At 38.2% G+C, this 19,106-nt stretch overlaps 1 protein-coding gene across 7 annotated transcripts in view; it reads left to right on the forward strand.

Moving 5' to 3' along the window:
• ZMYND11 (zinc finger MYND-type containing 11) overlaps positions 1 to 19,106 on the forward strand; it is a 108,058-nt gene that overhangs the window by 75,389 nt on the left and 13,563 nt on the right. For 3 of the 7 annotated variants that reach the window (XM_026069222.1, XM_026069225.1, XM_026069223.1), the window contains 8 exons: positions 1,813 to 1,857; positions 4,548 to 4,709; positions 12,917 to 12,994; positions 13,426 to 13,518; positions 14,993 to 15,080; positions 16,567 to 16,622; positions 17,290 to 17,367; positions 17,915 to 18,033. In XM_026069222.1, the coding sequence (XP_025925007.1) occupies positions 1,813 to 1,857; positions 4,548 to 4,709; positions 12,917 to 12,994; positions 13,426 to 13,518; positions 14,993 to 15,080; positions 16,567 to 16,622; positions 17,290 to 17,367; positions 17,915 to 18,033 (719 nt within the window). Of the gene's footprint in view, positions 1 to 91; positions 145 to 1,812; positions 1,858 to 4,547; positions 4,710 to 12,916; positions 12,995 to 13,425; positions 13,519 to 14,992; positions 15,081 to 16,566; positions 16,623 to 17,289; positions 17,368 to 17,914; positions 18,034 to 19,106 lie in introns of those variants that run through there. The other 4 variants (XM_026069228.1, XM_026069224.1, XM_026069226.1 and 1 more) reach the window with 4 other exon arrangements.

Consider the following 19,106-nt stretch of genomic DNA (forward strand, 5'->3'; position numbering starts at 1 on the left):
CAGCAAATCCCCATAAAGGGGAGTTTCATGAATAGAGTTTTGCCTTTTTTCCCCTCCCTTTTCCTCTCTCCACCTGATAGTAGAGTGACTTATTACCGAGTATCTGGGCTACCATTAAGGGACTTGGAGAAAACAGATTAACAGGTAAGAAATGAGCTATGTTAATGGAATATGCATTATAAAAGGGCAAACTGGTCCTTTTAGACAAAGTCTAAGAAAGGAGTTTGTATTGTTTTCTTTTGCTATGACTACATATAATTTATAGAAAAATAAAAAATTATTATATGTTTTTACATCTTTTTTTTGCAATAATTGTGGGCTTGCTAAGGTATGGAAGTGACCTAATAGTTATAATTGTGACCTCTAAGTTATTGTTAATTTTGCTGTCAGTATGTACTTCACATCTCCTACTTAATGGTATGCTAATTGTACAGCAGAATGTCACGTTCTCCAACATACAGATTCCCTGTTTCAATTATAGCTAAGTAAATCTCCATTACTAATGAGTAAGCATTTCTTTTCCACGTACATTTGCATTATAATGGACATTTTCTTTATGCACTAAAATTATTCTTTCCTTGACAACAACTATATACTTTATTCTACAGTAAAGGCTACGAGATGATGATTCATTCTTTTCTGTTGGGTTTATCTGTATTTAAATTGTCAAATGTTCTAGATAGCCTGACATTTTCTGTCCCATGTTATTTTTCTGTAGTTCCAGAATAAATTTATGTATTTGTTTTATGACAACAAAACCTACTTAAGACAAATCACTAAAAAGTAAGCTTACCTGTCTGTCATAAATTAAGTCGTATTTTGAAAATTGTTGCATTGTTTCATTCATGTTGCTGAGCAATCTCACCTGCTTTTTGTGTCAATGCAAAGTGACCTTTATGATATAATGTTTGAGTGATCTGAATATAAAGCACGAGTGACCGCATGTGACCCATATCCCTGCAAGATCCCACTCTGCTCAACAGACCGTAGCTTGCGGGCTATTAAATACAATCCCCCAAACGCACATTTGCTGCCCTGTTAATGCATGTATCTACAAGTGCAACGGACAGCTGAATGAACCGAGGGGGGAAGGCCTGCTGGGATGTCTGAGCTGTGCAACTTTATTGCCACATCAGCTCCCTCGTGGCGGCTGCGGCCAGTCCCTGGGTGCCGTGTGAATGTGGGTGCCACTGGCGGGGGTCCCTTTGCCTGCGCGGGGACCCGCGAGGCTCCCCAACCCTTCGCCAGGAGACGGGGGTACGGGCAAACTGAGTCCCTGTGCCGGATCCTTCCTTCCGCGTGGCCCCAGGAAAATATATCACCCTTTATAAACAGATAAGAAGCACTGTGATTTTTTTTTGTAATTTAGTCATTGATAATATGCAGTAAAGAAGGCACTGCTTTGATTTTGGTGAGGTCACTGCCTACACAGTAAATTATGTTACAGGGATGTTCTTGAAATGCCTCCAAAAAGTTTTCTGTATCAAAGAGGGTGCATTAATTAATAATGATTAATATTCTTGAGGATTTCTAAGTTGGCCTGGTGGTGGGTGTGTATACGGGGAAGAAGATGGGAGTTGGGTTCTTTTAGTAATATAAGTACATGGGGTATTGTTTTACAAAAACAAAATGTGGTAAAATCATTAGGTAGCATTGCAGAATTGCAGGAGGAAATGTATGCAAGCAGATGTTAGAAGTAACCGAATGATTTCCTGGTCACTGTGCATGAATTCTTTCTAGCCTTGTGTATATCCTGATAATCAGATGGATTACAGTATAGATACAAAGTTTGTTTTGTTTTTATTTTGAAAGGCCTACGGTATGCAGCCTTTTTCCCAGACAGCAGCAAAAAACAAGGTGAACAATTTTTGCACTATGTGGTTTTGAATTCTGTCATATTTTCTATTACGTTTCTGTCTTCCATTAGGATAGCTTAGTTTGCTATATTAACCACCACCATCATCCATATCACTTCCAATTCTGAGTTTAGTCTGCATTATGTATGTATGTAGTTTGATGATTTTTTCTCTCTCCTTGGGGGCTGGAAGTGGTTACTCACATGTTACAGTTCAAGATGTTGTTACAATGGTTGCCCTTTAATCAGTCATTTTTGGAGTGGCTGATGACACCTGGTGGTGTATCTTGTAAATGCAGACTTAACCGTGTTTGCAGCTGGCAGAGATTTTTTACCTGTCCTTAACTAGAGCACTGTCAGTCAGTTTGAGCTATTTAAATGAATCTGATCTCCTGCATGAAAAATATGTTGGGAGTATATTCTCCTCCCATTCAAACTTACATAAACTAAGAGAAGTAATAACATTTCTTGGCTGTTGGAGCAAAATTATGCCTCTGACCTTGCTATTGAAGTCAATAGCATAGTTTTCACAAGAGCTATGTACCTTTTTTATTTTCTCTATTAACTTTACAAATATCTTGCATAAATGAATGTTTTATATTTGCTCATACACTAAATATACTGCATTAAACTAAAAATCTTTCTAGGAAAAATCAAGGTGATTARAAATATGATGTTTTCAAAATTCTGCAGTGGGAATACTGAAGGAAGCTTTTTCTGGTGTTTTGTTTAATGTTGTGATTTCTGGCTTGAGTGTATTATTTTTCTTGCCAGCAAGTATATTTTCGTATGTTTATGAAGTTCCACATCCATTTGCCAGTATATTTCCTAACAGCGGAATATCTGGGATACCAATAAGTAGCTCCTATGGATAATCATTAAAAATCCTGAAGTATCTGATTGTGTCATAAAATACCTCAGTAGCCAGGACTTATTGGGCTCTATTCCATTTGATTTTTATCTGCATAAATCTTTAATCAAAACTAATTTTTTCTCTTGCTTAATTGGCCCTCTTACTGCTATGTGATTTTTTTTTTTTTTTCAGAAATAAGACAAACATTACACTAAATACAAAAGACGTATTAGGGAATATTTCATCCAGATTTTTCTTGGTCTATAGGCAAATCAGACACATCTACAATGCAGTATCTTTAGTTGTTTCTAAAATATTGTGAAGAAAGGACTCCAAAGTGTACTGCCACTGGACTTTGTGGAAGGGGAAAGATTTGGTGAATGAGAATGTACCCTATGTAGACAAATTAGGTGAAATTATGATGCCATCCTGAGATATACAGTATTGAAAAGTTAAATGAGGAAAAATGATAGAAGAGTCAAATTACATTGTTAATCTGAACAACAGAGGAAGCAGAGTTATGAGTTCAAAAATCTTTGGTTAAGTCTTTATTTTGTTTTTAAACTTACTGCCCCTGCAGTCCAACATTCATGGTGTATAAGCTTTAGTGTAGGAAATTGGGGTTGAGGCTATCCTGGTTTCTCTGGTGGGGGGCTCTGATCACATGAATTAGGTAGCCAACACGGCTGCTCTTCAGCACCCAGGGACTGCAGTGGCCACTGCCTGTGTGAGCCCTCCCTGTGCTGCAGAAACGGAGAAGCTCCGTTGGAGGAGGCCTCTCACATGAAGAATTAAATGACACTAGTTTCCCAGGCATGGAAAAACGAGAATCGGACAACTGCCAGTTCTAGTTGGTGGTGGGAATTGCTAGCTCCACCTCCACATGATGAAGTTAAAAATAGCTTGATCAGATTTTTATCAAGATAATTTATTAAACAATAGGATTTTTTTTTCAGAGAATTGAACCCATTGAAAAGTGACATTTGGCTTTAAAAGGAATTGGAAGTTATATCTGAGATATGACAGTTATTTTGTCTTCGAAGTGTAGGGAAAAGTGTGGCATTTCAGATAACAAGCATACACATTTAACGGTGGCCACTGGCAATTCTGTCTGGTTTTAGTACTATAGACTCCTAGAGCAAAATTCTGCCTCCAAATTGCATGCATGCTGCTCTCATTTACTTCAGCAAAGTCGGTGCACATGTTTCAAAGGTCAGAATTTGGCCTTTGGGGCTGAATTTTCAAGAAAGAGTGTACTAAAGACATCTGTGTATCAACAGACCCATATTCTTTGTCTTCTAGAGAACATTTCAGGAATAATCCTAGTACTATTGGGCACTGCAAGTGAAACATTTTCTGTTTTTCGAATTGTATTGGGATTGCTTAGCAGAAACGTTTCTTGCAGTAGTAGGTTCATGATTTCATTTATTCCTTGTAAGTCAACCTTTTGATATGGAAAAGTTGTCAGAGAGTAAAAACTGGAAGTGACCACCCTTCCCTGGGTAGTCTAATACAGAGAGGTCAACTGCAGTGTTTTACACAAAGGTAGAAAACAAAGCCACTTTCCATTGTGGACAGAGCTCGTATTTGGAATTATGTTACTAATCAGACACTTAAAAGAAAGAAAACTTGGCATTCATATTCTATTGGAGGTAGCGTGTATTAAATTGATGAAGATCTTTAAGCATGTAGGTTTTCCCCTGTTTTTTAAACATTATACACTTCTTAAAATGTTTATAATGTCTAATTGCTGCTGGATTTCAAGACATATCAATTTTGTTCTTAGTTCCTGCAGATTTTGACAGAATATCATACCAAAATATTTTGTATTTTTTGTAGGACTGGGAAACAGAAAATCATGACTGGTATTGTTTTGAATGCCATTTGCCTGGAGAGGTGTTGATATGTGACCTGTGTTTTCGTGTGTATCATTCCAAGTGTTTGTCTGATGAGTTCAGGCTTAGAGACAGCAGTAGTCACTGGCAGTGCCCAGTTTGCAGGGTGAGTACCTACGAGCTTTCATGTGCTGATTAGAGGATTGATATTCGTTAATAGTTTCGTTAAGGTGTCCAGATGGTCTGGCCAGGTTAATGGATAAAGAACTGATTATTGCAACAATGGTACATGCCCAGAGCATCTGTACAAAGATAAGAGAATAATGTGCATGTAGCAGACAGCCATTTTTGAAGATTCCAGCAAGTTTTACTTATGTATTTGAACGCACACAGTATACTGTGTGAGCATATGTGTGTATGTATGTATGCAATGTGTGAATGCAGTATATTGTGGAAATCTTCAACATGAGTAAACAAATTGCTGTATAAGATGCTCCTGTTTTTACTTAACCTCATTTTAAATGTAGTTAACTTGCTGAATCATAATGTATTTTTTCTGTATTTTGATGACTGCATTCTTAATATTTTTTGGAATCATACATTATAAAACCACAGTCATGTTACTGACTAGGGCAGTATCTAAAAATACAAGGTGAAATCCTGCTTCTCGTTTACTTCTGTGAATGTTTCTATTGGCATCAAATAGGCCAATATGGATTTCATCCATTGTTTCTGTCTCTATATTGCTTTTCCTTCAAAATTGCTATTCTTATGATAGATAGACACTACAAGAATGAGCAGGTATGTTGCCTACATGTCAGTAGAAGGCTAAAAGTCCGAGTCATGATAGTGCTCTCCAGTACCTGGCATTGAATTAGCGGATTCATTTCCTTACTGTTACCTGTGTGCAACCTCCCACAACAGAGCACACTCTTAGGCTTCTTTAAGTGGAGGGAATAGTACATATGATGGTTTAAGGTAAAAAAAAATGCTGGTGTAGAAAGGCATAAAACTCTGCCAGTTGCACTGCAGCCTTGGCTTGCTGAAGGGAGAGGAAATTCCCTTGCTAAAAGCTTAGCTCTGGATGTAGTGCAGCAGACTGACCTTCAGATGATCTGTGCTGCAAGGAATGTAAGGGTGCAGACACTTCCGAGTACCGAGACGCAATTTTTGAAAACACATGGATTGTTTTGTTTCAAAACAGCACTTTCTGATGGCTCTTACCTCAGACCAATTGTGAAAAGCTGGCACCTTCTGCCTCAAATTGAGATCTCTCAGGGTTTAGGAAAAGGGCAAGAATATAGAGCCTGCCTAGAGGAAGTCAAAAGGAATGAGAAAGAAGTGGTGGCAGGGAAAGACAGTTAAGAATAAGAACATGCAGTATATCTCCCTGTATCAAATTACTAGCCATTTAATCTAGTACTCAACGTTCCCTTTGTTAAAAACAACGAATGACCATATACATTGTTGAATTGCTTTTAGATTTTTAAATAGATCTTTTTAATCATTGTTGATTCTCATAATAAATATTGATTATTCTTATAGTTAAAATGAGATAAACTGGATCCAGTCTCCACTCTTGTCTGGAAAGGATTTTAGGTGACACCTGGGGAGAGGAGGGATGTGAATGTGATTTAAGCCATCATACTAAGCTAGTTGTTGTCACAGTGGAGAAGCTGAATCACTGCGTGCAGTATACACAGATATGTAGGGCAGTCAGCTTTGAGATCAGCTTGACTTTCATCCTGGGGCCTTGAAATCCCTTATGGCAATGATATTAAACAAATATTCTTCAATCAGTGAAGAAAAAGTTACAAAACTCAGGCCTGATCCATGTGCAATGTGTGCTTTTGCATATTGGTCCACTCTTTGTTATTTATTTATTATTTTAGACAAAGTCTAAAAGGAGTTCCTTGAGACTTTTATTTACTTCCTGACCCAGAGATCTTTGGCTTGCTCAGTGCCTTAGAAGATGGTCAGCCAATATGGCAATCTCTGAATTTTATCATTTTGAATTTTGAATGCCATGGCATTCCTTTTCCCCCTTTGCTGGCATCTCCTATTTCCCTTGTAATTAATCAGGCTCATTTCAAGCCCTGATACTCCAAACTCAGACTAGGATGGTTTGCACAGTTTCTGGAAGCAAGGGGGAGGTCTAGGTAGGCATGGGAATTGCCATCCTTGTTTCAGGTTTCAGTATGCTTCTGCTACTTCCTCCCCCTTCCAGGAACTGACTGTTCTAATTTTATTTTAAAAGAGATAGAGAAGCCTGTATTCAAAAAATTATGGTAGTTTAGAGAGCCCTGGCTGATGTCCAGAGGACATAACAAAGTTTAACTATCTTGCGTAAGGGCAATGGGATTTACTTTGCATTATCAGCAGTAAATATGTATGTTGTAGAAAAGTAATAGCTGGGACAAAGAGATGCGTCTCTTTTCATACTTTGTTCTTATAACTGGACATAGCACTTTTCACCTAGGGATCTCAAAGCTCTTTACAAAGGTGAAGCAAAAGTATGTTTGAAAGCTAATATACTGGGTGAAATAGCTGAAGAACACTTCATTCTTATGTAAAGATTGCTTCTGTAACACTGCCAAGGTCAGCAAGCCTTTGGATTATTCGTTTCACAATTGCTGGTTATACTAGTTCAATCAACCTGTGCAGCTTTATCTTGCACACTTGACTACTCAGAAACATTTTATAAAGGACATTGCCAAGGATTTTTCATAACTTTAAAATATTTTTCCTCCCGTAACGTTTATAACAGTCCCTTGAAAACCTCGCTCTGAATTCTGTTTCCCTGCTGGCAGTTTGTCTCCACTGCATCCGTAAGCATGAATGTCCAGCTCCTGGCTTGCCTCCTTTTTTTTTTAAACTTTATGGTACCAATCTGAATATTTTGCATCCTATATAGCTCTCAGCAGGAGACAGAGTCAAACAAAGTTCAATTCCAACCATGTTGCAGTGTTTGAAAATTGTCACTGGCTGCTGACTAACCATAAGCTTAAGTGAAATAAATTGGTGTTATCAGCCAAATTCCTGGTAGACAGGTCATAAGAGAAAGACTCGGTATCAAATGGACTGAGATTGAGTTAGCCTTTTCCCACTATTGTAATGGTCCATTCAAGACAGGGTTAGTGCACTGGGTCTCTGAGGGTCGCAGGAGACTTGTATATTTGTTGCTACTCTTTGGGCAGATAACAGGAGGAATTTAATTTTCTCTAGCTGTTAATTTAGCACCATAAAAACTACAGGAAGTACTGCAAAAATACTGATTTTTTGTTTTGGAAAAATAGATAGAAACAAATTATATATGGATTTTATGGGAGAAATTTGGTCACATTTTGGGGGTAATCATCTACGATTGTTTCTTTTTTAAAAAATTGATTTTTAAAGTAACTTTATAGAAAGGTAAAATTATGTATGGTGTCATATAGTTTGTCCCAGAGGGTCAGATTTGATCTGCAACACAAAAAGAATCATTAAGATGGTCTCACTTGACTTCTAGTTAATTTTTTTGCAATCATCTGATCAGACATTGATCTCCCCTGCATATGCTTTACAAGAAATTGCAACCAGTTTACCTGTCATAAGGGGTGGTTGAATATTTCTGTGTTTTCTCTATGAGAGTACAGTAGACTGTAGAGATATTAAATGCTGTGCTGATAAGTATTCTATAAATAGGCTATTTCCGAGTTCTGGTACTGTACTAAGCATTTCATAGAATACATAAAAATACATCATCATGCAGTTTGCAATCAGCGTTAGACATAATGTGACAAGTGAGAATGACAAACAGGAGAGAGCTCAGAGGTGCAGAAAGATGAAGGTTACTGAAGTAAAGTAACTTAAATAATCAGTTCAGGGGAGTTTTAGATACTAACTGTCAATCAAGATTGTTTTGGTTAATATAAAATGGAAGCAAGGAAGAGGATATGGAGACTGGTATTGGCTTATTACTGGGGTGTCCTGGAGGAGGCAAATTCTCAGGAGTTTGTTAGGTGACACTGATGCTGGAACGTATTCCATAAGCAGGATTTGGCGTTACCACACCAATGACAGCTATGAATTGATGGGCAAGAGGACGGGGGTCCATAGGTCTTGAGACTATGGCCACCTGGTTCAGCGTGCACACCCCATGTCTGCTGAGGCTTTAGTGCTCTGCGCCATTCACATGGCAGCCAGATGCACCCTTGAATAAAACGGGAAGCCAGCAGAATTAGAAACTGCATAGGGTATATTTAATAAAGTATGAAGGAATTTGCCTGCACCAGTGAGAAAACTGGGAAGCCTCCACGTAGAGCCTCCTACCACCTTCTCTGTGCACATGGGACTATATGTAATTCATAGGGCACTTCTGACTCAGAAGGTGCTCCCTGCACCATGCTGATAGAAACCAACTTATGCATTCATCTGCAGCAATTTCAAAAGCATCTAAGGGGCTGAAAATTCTCCTGCCTAATTTAGCTGTGTATGTTCTTGAAAGAGATGTATCTGTCATTAAGCAATGGTCACTTTAATCCACCACTCAGCTGCAGCCCACGCTGAAATGGAGCTCTTTGATGTTTGTGTTACACATGGCAGTTGAGAGAGGAAGAGAAAAAAAAAGTATTGGTTAATAGGACACTGTAAGGGAAACCTGTTTACATGGAGAAAATGTAATTGAAATGCTTATAGTTAGCCAGAATGCTGGCACTAACACCTTGCATTTCTTAGACCTACACTATGCAGTTTCTCTATTTTTTTTTCTCCTCAAATGAACAACTGGAACAACTGCAGCCTGATGATACTATCACCCAGGGAGCTGGCAGCCCCATGCTAACTTGCGGTGGAAAGGATAGTCCCTTCCACCATAACCAGTGCTGCTGCAACACTGAGCATTACTTGGAAGTATCCCTAGCTGCTGCTTTCTTTGGATAGTTCATAAAGTCTTGTAAAGAATTCCTGCACTATGAACACATCAGAATTGCTAAATAAGTCACACCTGCACAGTGCAGTATATTGCAACCCTCTTTAACAGCTAAGCAGTATTAATCTGGACAATCTAATGCAAACAGCAGTCCAAATCCAACCTGCAGGTACCAGCTTCCAAGAAGTAGATGTGCTGCAGAGAATAAGGCATATATAAAGTATTGCCTGCACCCACAAGCAAAGATTTAGGTTAGAGTCTTGGCCTTGCTCCTATGTCCACTAAGTGCACCAAGCCAGTGCTTCCAGTGCTTTTCAGTTCACCATGATTCAGAGCAGATGGGTTGCAGATTTCTCTAAGAATTCATATGACTTAGGAATCATCCTATGTTAAGATGCTGTATCCTACAAACAGGATACCTACAAGTATAAAGATCCTGATGTCTGTGGGACCTGGATCGAAGCTTAGTAGTTTCCTCCTAAGAAACTTGATACGTAAACAGGGGTCATAGTAGCATATCATAGCAGATCTTGCCACTTTTAGAAATTCACAGTGTACCATCATTGTTTTCCTTTCCCCAAAAGAGGAAATTAAGAGACCTAATTTTCATTTGTACTTGCTTCTTTATCGCTCTGGCTATAAAGGGACCATAAAGCAGGTATATTTTCTTGTGTCAGAGCAATATAATCAGATTTTATGAAAATCTTATCCCCTATCTAATATTATCCATTTTCATGCTTTAAGTGGCTCTATTTTGACTTCTCTGAGAACAGTATAAAACTTTAAAATATATAGTAGCTTTTTTAAAAAATATACACATTTTCCATCCTAGCTTCCAAACAATGTGTAAGTGGTACACCGTAAAGGGCTAATCTTTGTTGAAAAGTGAATGAAGTGGTTTGATTACAACTTGGTTTCTGAAAAGGGTGAGTAGCCTTGCCGTAAAAAGACATTTTGCTGGCTCATAGGCTTTGATTTCCTAAATTCACTACCTTTCAACATTTGGTAGAGGAACCTGGAGATGAAATTTTTCCTAAAATAAATCAGTTTAGGGAATTGGAGGAAAAGAAGGAAATTGAAGTTTGCCTGAAATGCCAAGTTAATTATATAATTTCCATTGGTGCTTAAATGATATTAATTGCTGACATAGATAATGATACAAAGCCAGCTATCTATCTTTTATTAGAATCTGAGGATAAGACTGTAAACCATCTATCTTAACACAGTCTCTTACAAACTGTCTTGTTCACCAAGGCACAAAAAAAAGGTTCACATGAATTCTGCAATACTTCCAGCAGATGATAAATTCAGAACCATGTCAGAAAAAGAGGTGCAGAAGGACTAGTCTGTGCAAGTGAATTTTATTGTGTCCTAATGAGTCTCAGTCCGTTAAAGTGCTGTGTCATTAGCCAGCATACAGCACTGCATTGCCTAAAATGACAAAATGACAGCAGCAAGTTCATAATGCAGCAAGTTTAGTGCACATTTGGGTTTCCATGCAGTAGCAATGTCAGCTTATGCAAAACTGAATAGGCGACATGAAGCAGAATTCACAGTCTCATGGCAGACAAAGTAGAACGTGAATATACAGAAGGTGATTCACAAATACAGCACAGAAACCTTTTAAAATTCTTACTCATTTTAGGATTTGGAAGGAAGATCTGGGAACCATTAACAATGTGAAAATAATGTTTGGATGGGATATAAATCTTAGAAAGGCCTGGTGCTGGCCCCTTCCACAATCCTGACTTTTGCCCAGTAGTGGCAGTGTCCTGCCGGGAAAAAGCTGTTGCTTGGACGGTAGTGTCCATGTAGGTTTGTGATTATTGGGCAGAGGCAATTGGAAGTACAGCATATACCATGTTACAGTTAAATAGAAATATTTTAGCACAGTTTTGTAAAGACGCTGTCCATGCTGTTAAGCAGTGAAATAAACACCTTCATCTGTAGTGCTGTGAACAATTTTGCTTTATTTTAAGATGGAGGTAGTAAGTACAGTCCTGAGATGTATAGGCTACATACCTGCCATAACACAAGGGCCAACATGCGACTGCCAGTGGCTTCAACATCTTTCAGAAGGAATATAAGCAGAGGAGGCTCAATCAAATCCTATAGGTTGTTTTTTTTGGGGGGGGGCAGTATTAATATATAATTTATACTCTGCCAAGTAAATATGTGAAAGTAACTTCTCTGTACATTTCTCTGCTCCCTCTATATATAGGACTCAACATATCTGCTCCCTCAACATATATGACTCTCTCAGAGTCATATAGGAATATTTTAGTAAAAATAAAACACTTGCAGTAAGGAATGGTTCTTAAGTCCCATACGTCTCTTAGCTACCTGTTAGGAAGTGGTGAACTGGATTCTGCTTCTTCTTGTGCATCTTGTTTGCTGAGCAGCAACCAGCTGCACAGTTATGGGGATCTTGCTGAAAACTGTTGTAATTTGAAGAGGCAGGTGTAATTCAGAGCCAGCTCAGCCCACCAAGTTTGCATGGAGGTGAGACATGAGAAGGGGAGAGCTCAGCCTGACGCTCGGCCCTCAGAGCATTCAGAGAGGCAAGAAAGAGTCAGCATTTTTGCTAGAAGTACAGGCAGCTGGAAATCTTTGAAGGGCAATAAACACGGAGCCCACACTGTTGTTTTGCTGCACGTTTATTTTGGAGAACTACAGCGTGCAATAGCAAAGAGCAGATACCATGTTGCAGTTACCTGTTTTAAGGCAAAGCACTGAACTGCGAACAGCCGTTGTGGTCTAGCCCCGGCGATGCTGGTTTGCAGCCCAGAGCTAGGCGTTCGCAGCAAGCCACCACCTCTGTAGCGGCACGATTGCTCTGTGGAGTGATTCCTGCTAGCCTGCACTGACCTCAAAGGGTGGCGATAAGTCTCTACACTAGTCCAAGATGAGGATAAAAAATTCTGGATCGCAAACTGCTGGAAAGAAACAGTCTGTATTCCAGGATCTGGCTTAGGTTTTGTGAGGGAAGAACCACAAAAACCAACAGCCACTATATTTCCTGAGCAGTAAAACGTGCTCCGAGGTTTTACTAGCTAGAGCAATCCTATATTTGAGTTCATCCTAGATGGTCTGTTTGTCTAGTAAGCACATAAATCGTGTGAGCGCATGGCAAAGAGTATTTTTTTTAAATCATTTCTTATTTTGTAGAAGATACTAATGCATTGCTAATAAGTAGACCATTAAATACATTTTAAACTATTCCCTAAAATGGCTTTCTTCATTACTTTATTCTAATAAGACACTTTTTTACATGGGAGTTTTTGACAAAGTTTTATTGACATACGTGCAAATTAAAATCAAGCCTAATCATCTGATATAATGTGACGCAAAGTTCCTTTTTCAAAAAATGTGACACAGAGAAAATTTTTGATGAATGAATTCTGAAGTCAAGTTTAAAATAATAATAATAATAATAATAATATGAAACTCTCTTTCTTTAACAGAGTATCAAGAAGAAAAACACAAGTAAACAAGAGATGAGCACATACCTGCGATTCATAGTCTCTCGTATGAAGGAGCGGGTGAGTCAGAAACAGGAAAGTTTATCAAAGTGTTGGGTTGCACTGTGGCAGGTGCATTGTGGTTGGCCATGTGTGGCTGTGCAGGGAAGAGGGTACGAGAGGGTGTTATTTCCCCTGTCATAAGCGGTTTGTGTATGTCAACACACACTTATCATGTCTCATTGTTCAGATCAGTCACCATTCTGGCAGCAGTAGTTTATCCCATGGGCCCATGGATCCTCTGAAATGGGCGTTTTTCAGGTTTGAGACACGTGGAGTCAGTCTCTCTGTGGGTGTCCACCTGGCATGTCATTGTAGGTGTCAGAGCCAGAAATTGGCTTTGTGTATTCTCCACCTGGAATACTCCAAACTATTGCAATTTTTTAATATTTCATTTGTGTTTTAAGCAGATTCTAAATGCAATAACTTGCACTGTCTCATGGTCCTTTCAGGCTATAGACCTAAACAAGAAAGGGAAGGACAACAAACACCCAATGTATAGGAGGCTGGTGCACTCAGCTGTTGATGTTCCTACTATACAGGAGGTAGAGTGACTTGCTTTCTAACTTTCACACTGTTTATGGTGTCTTTTAACAGTGAAGGTAAACCTTAAGGGCTAATCACTAATTCAGTTTAATTCTCTTTATGCTCAATATTTCAACATTGTTTCCAGCATTGAATACGGGAGTTAAAATTTCAAACTTTTTTCTGTAAGTAGGTAACCAAATAAAAACATTTTGAGTGTTGCCCAGTATTCAGACATGGAGTACCCTCAATTCCTTTTTCACTAAGGCTTTTACTAAGACCTCTTGGTAGTTGAAATTTTTAGGGAAAGTACCCTTTATTTAAGTCACTGAATATGGACTTGAGCGTCTGTGTTTGTATATCTAGCCAAATGTGTTTGACCATATTTCAATTTTAGTCATTAAGGCATTATGTAGATGTCAATTTTATAAACATCTGAATGATTCATAAAGAGCCGATCATTTTGTTGATGACAAAAAAGCAAGACTCACTTAAAACATCTGTTTTGTGTTAACTGTTCCAAAAATAAAGTACTAGTAAATATGTTGTCCTTTTTTTCTGAAGTGAAGGTCTGACCATGATTCATACAAATCAACTACATATGACAAAAATGAATAGCATATTCATCTTTTTCATGACTGCAACTGGATTGCTATGACATGTTATAGTATATATTACCCTTTACAACCATAGCTGTTAAGAACCTTTGTTTAATTATTATATTATTGAAACACATGGATAAACAATAGCTACATTAACAGTTTTGGAGACCACCACTGTTCATTGCTGTCCTGAAGTAGTGGCTACACTGGTAGTACCTGAAAATACATCAGGCCTTCCTGTCACTGTGTCACCTTCACCTGCTCCCACACAAGGTCTTTTTGACCTTGATAGTATGCCAGAAACTGATGATATTTTGTCTACCGTACAATTCTCATAGGTGCTCTTAAGGGAGCACAACTGAAAATACTGTATTCCTTATCAGAGAAAAGGCTGTAGCAAGAAAATGCACTGCATGGCTCCCTGTAAGCTTTTTTTATGAGTTTGGAAGACTAAGGCAATCTGCCTTCATCAGAAAACAGTGACTGTCAAGTGAAGATCCTGAAAGTAAAAAGGCAGTCAGCACTGATTTGAAACTAGCATGTATTTTGAAGGTACAAAATCTACACCTCAGGGAATGTATCTTTATTTGTTTTGGGCAACATCATATTCCATCTATACAGTGGAAGTGAACACAGCTACTCCAGATTTACCCTGTTATAACCAAGAGAGCTTTTCAACCTAATCAAACACTAAAGCACCTATTTTACATCTGGGCATTGTTTAAGTGGACCGACAGACAATGTCAAAGAGTTGTAAGTATTCCTTCGGTACGCAGGAAAGGCAATGACCAATCTGACTTGCATAATGCAGATTTCTGTGAAAGCTTCTCTGCATAAAACAGGTACAGCACTTTAGCAACGTTTTCACAGTCCTATGTTTTCTTTTGTGTAGAAAGTCAATGAAGGAAAGTACAGGAGTTATGAGGAGTTCAAAGCAGATGCTCAGCTGCTTCTACACAACACCGTGATTTTCTATGGAGGTAGAGTACTACATTTACTACTTCCATTGTTTGATTTATCTTTGCCTGTAGGAAATCACAAGTTCAGGATTAAATTTGGTGTTTGGTAATCTTAAAGGTGGATAAGGTCAGTAGGGAGCCTTAACAAATCAAAGAATGAGCTGCAAGAGGGCTTTGCCTGCTACAGGATGTTATTGCCCACCTACTATACAACTGTCTCCATCCTCTCTGGCTAAACTTTCAGTGGGAATTTGCACCCTTAGCATCCTATTTCTTCTGCAACCTAAGTCATAAGTCGGTCCAGAAAGCAGATTTCTGCCAGTATACATATGTTGTTCTAGGGTGGAAAGAGGTCTGCTCTTTGATTTTCTGTGTCAGCGGAAGTATAGACGCACACACTTTTTTCCCTTGTGGGCAATTTTTTCCCATATGGAGACAACAAATATAGCTACAGACAAAATAGGGATGTCCTGCTGGTGCAGTGTGGAGGTATGGCCATCAGAGAAGATTAATGCTGGCTACCTACATTATAAAATTGGCTAGAGGCTGCACTTTGAAGAGACCCACTAATACAGAAGGGGTTACTTAGAAAAAAATCAAGATAGAGTTGCTTCAGAGCGGCTGCTGGAAGGCAGGGAGCTGTGGGCAGTCAAACAAGGGTATACCTGTTCTCTGTTTAGATTGCTGAGGCGACACTTGTTGGTTCATAAGGTTTGAGAGCTAAGAGACATACAGGACTTGAACACTGAGTGCATTAAAAGGGATTCTTCTTAAGTAGTGAAAGTACTATATGACTGTTTGGTATTGTGGAACAATCTGATTGGAAGTGAAAAACACCACCAAAACATGTAGCCTACAGAAGCTACAACCAGGTTCAGTTACAAGGTTCTCCTGAGGCCTCATTTCACGAAGGACGTGGTTCTCTTGCTGCAGACACAGCCCGTGCCTGGAGCAATGGGAGGAGGGGGCATCAGTTCTGTTCGCAGCCTCAGGAAACCCACATTGCAATTGGTTGGGAGAGATGTGAATGTGCTAACAGAGAAATACACAGGAGCAGAGGGAACTGTGAAGCAGGCTGAGAAGCAGCGCTCTAAGCAAAAATTTTTATGTGATTTTAACCTCTTTTGCCATAAAGTGGTGAAAGCAGAGAGCCGTGTTTTAGGACGATTGCAGTGTATCATTAAGACATTAGCAGAGAAAGAAATAGTGTATTCATATTAAAAGCAACCCCATGTCCCTGCTGCTGTTCCACAGATGTATACTTATTGCGTTGTTTGGTTTCAGTGCTCCCAACAGGGTTTTTGCATACAAACATGAAAGAGCAAACAAATATAGCATTGATGGTTACAAATTTTTAAATGGAAGGGTTATGCAAGAAGCTGAGTAATGTTTTGTACTTTCAAGCAAGACAATTATAGCATGAAAGTCATAGCAATGACAGTTGCAAATTTTTGTGAGCACTATGATCATACTGTGGTTGTTCATAGTATTTATTTTTAATTTATAGCGGACAGTGAACAAGCTGATATAGCAAGGATGCTTTACAAAGACACGTGTCATGAAGTAAGTAGTACCCAGTAACCAAAGCATAGACAAGCTATTTGATTTTCATATCAGAACCTAAAAAAGTGATTCTTCTTATTACAAAAATAATGGTGTGAATTTTGTTGCAGACTTTCTCTTATAACTTTCTGATTCAGAACCCTCTTTTCTTTTTTTTTGCAACTAGACTATCATTTGGAAAATACCTAGATTCAAATTTTAATTTTGAAATAATCTAGTAATGCATAGTTGGGCTAGAAATAATTGTACTTACTAATATAAATTGAACCTGAAGTGAGATTTCTACCAACTTCTGTTGTTAGCATTGAAAAATGAAGAGACAGAAAAATGAAGTTACAGGCAGCTGTCACACTTGCTCTGTTTGTATAATTAAATTACTTCTTTCAGAATGTGCTTTAAATATTTAATGAATTTAAAAAATTATTCTTTCTATTTTAGCTTTACTAAATATCCCCTCAATTTTCTAAACCATGAATAATGTTTCTGCAGCTTATCTGTCATCCACTCTCAGCACACCTGTTTCATACCTCTAGTTTGCATGGACAAAAGTAACTCCACAAAATTAACAAGCAGGGCTGAAAAATATTACTACTTAAGAGAGAGTGATGCTATTGAGGTCACACAGTTAGGATTTTTTGGACTTACTTACCTGTTTTTTGTTTTGCAGCTGGATGAACTGCAGCTCTGCAAGAATTGTTTCTATTTGTCAAATGCACGACCTGACAATTGGTTCTGCTATCCTTGCGTATGTTGCTGTCACAGATTTTTATTTGTTTGCTTTTCTGTGTAAATACCTGCAGTTTTGGTTTTATTCATGCATTGAATATTCCACTTCGGTAGGCTTGTTTCAAATGTATAGTTAAGACTTTCTAAGTCTGGATATTTTCCACGTGTGAAATGTTGATTGAAGTTCAAAGCAGTAACAATAAGGGTAATAAAACTTGGTTATCAGGCAGTTACAACAGTCTCACAAGAAAATAAGGAGCTTACAGAAATAGAACTTTACATCTGGATAAAGCTATAAAGACAAGTTTAATTTTGGGGATGCTTAGGATCTCTGTTTTCGATAGACAGTTACACCCTTTTCAGACTTTGTCTTTTTTTGACTTTGATCCAAGCAATACCTCTGACAAGGAAATATGTATTGTAAATACATAAAAATGAAAAACAAGCACTTAGATATAAACAGCAACTATATTCTTAAGATATTAGTATGCTATTACCATCAAATATTTGTGGGACAAATTAATATAATACTTCATCTCTAATAATAAATACAACATTTTTTCCAGATACCTAATCATGAGTTGGTTTGGGCCAAAATGAAAGGCTTTGGGTTTTGGCCAGCCAAGGTCATGCAGAAAGAGGACAATCAAGTTGATGTTCGCTTTTTTGGCCATCACCACCAAAGGTAATTTATTAATTCCATGTGCTGCTTTTTACAAACCATACTTAAACAAGTTTATCTCATCTGTGATGTTGTAAATCCTGGCTGAACTAGTTGCCAGCATTAGAAAGACTGAGCACTTAGCCGTAATTGTTTCAGAAAATTTGAAGCTCAGTCTAACACATCCGAAGTTGCCAAGTGGCTGAGAGATTCCATTTCCACAGTTGCCCTAGGGATGTTACCTAATGCCGTTTTAATTAAAGAAAGCAAATGAACTGCTGTCCATAGGACTGTTTCTTCAAATCTGTAGCAGCCTGCTAATCCAGGCTGAGGCAGAAATTGGACAGAAATGTCCTTCTACTACCAGATGTATTGGCTTTGTATAATGTTTTCATCTGAGCAGGCACGCTGCAGTTTTGTATTTTAGTAACATGATATACATCACAAAATGTTTCTGCGTTACTGCTAGAATGTTGACAGAACTCTTATTGCAACCCCGTTTGAAATTTCAGAGAGTAACTCTTTACATGAGAAACTGTGCCCTTAGAGATCAGGGTTTACTTCCATCTCCAGCAGTTGTTTTCTTGCTTGGTTTAGCTTTTTGGGAGTATTATAGTAGTGTTACTATAATGTATGTACATCAGTTCTTTTGCCATTTGATTTATATGCCTGCATGTGAGGAGATGAGACGTTTGCAAAGCAATTCATGGCTGTTAGGAAAGTGGTATATTCTGGTGCCTCCCAAAAAGGCTTTGAGAGTTCAGTAACAGTATTTTATGAAGCTGTTTATTTAAATGGCTTTTAACATAACTTGCACATTATATAATGTTTTTTCATTTGTTATATGATCTACCAAGTAGATTTTCTAATAAGCATAGAGTGTGTAAAGGACCTTTATTTGTGTTGCAATCATAGAATGATTTATCTTGAAATAGTAACCTGTTTGCAAATGCAGCTTATCTCATTAGTAGTTTTGGCATTAAGTTCTTACAGCATCAAACTATTTAATAAAGCAACATGACACTTGTAGGATGAGGTGCCTGCAACTTTACATAAACATGTGCTGGTAGAAAAGGCAAAATATGTTTTACTAGCGT

The sequence above is a fragment of the Apteryx rowi genome, unplaced genomic scaffold (assembly GCF_003343035.1).
Source record: "Apteryx rowi isolate R43461 unplaced genomic scaffold, aptRow1 scaffold_29, whole genome shotgun sequence".
Classification (NCBI taxonomy): domain Eukaryota; kingdom Metazoa; phylum Chordata; class Aves; order Apterygiformes; family Apterygidae; genus Apteryx; species Apteryx rowi.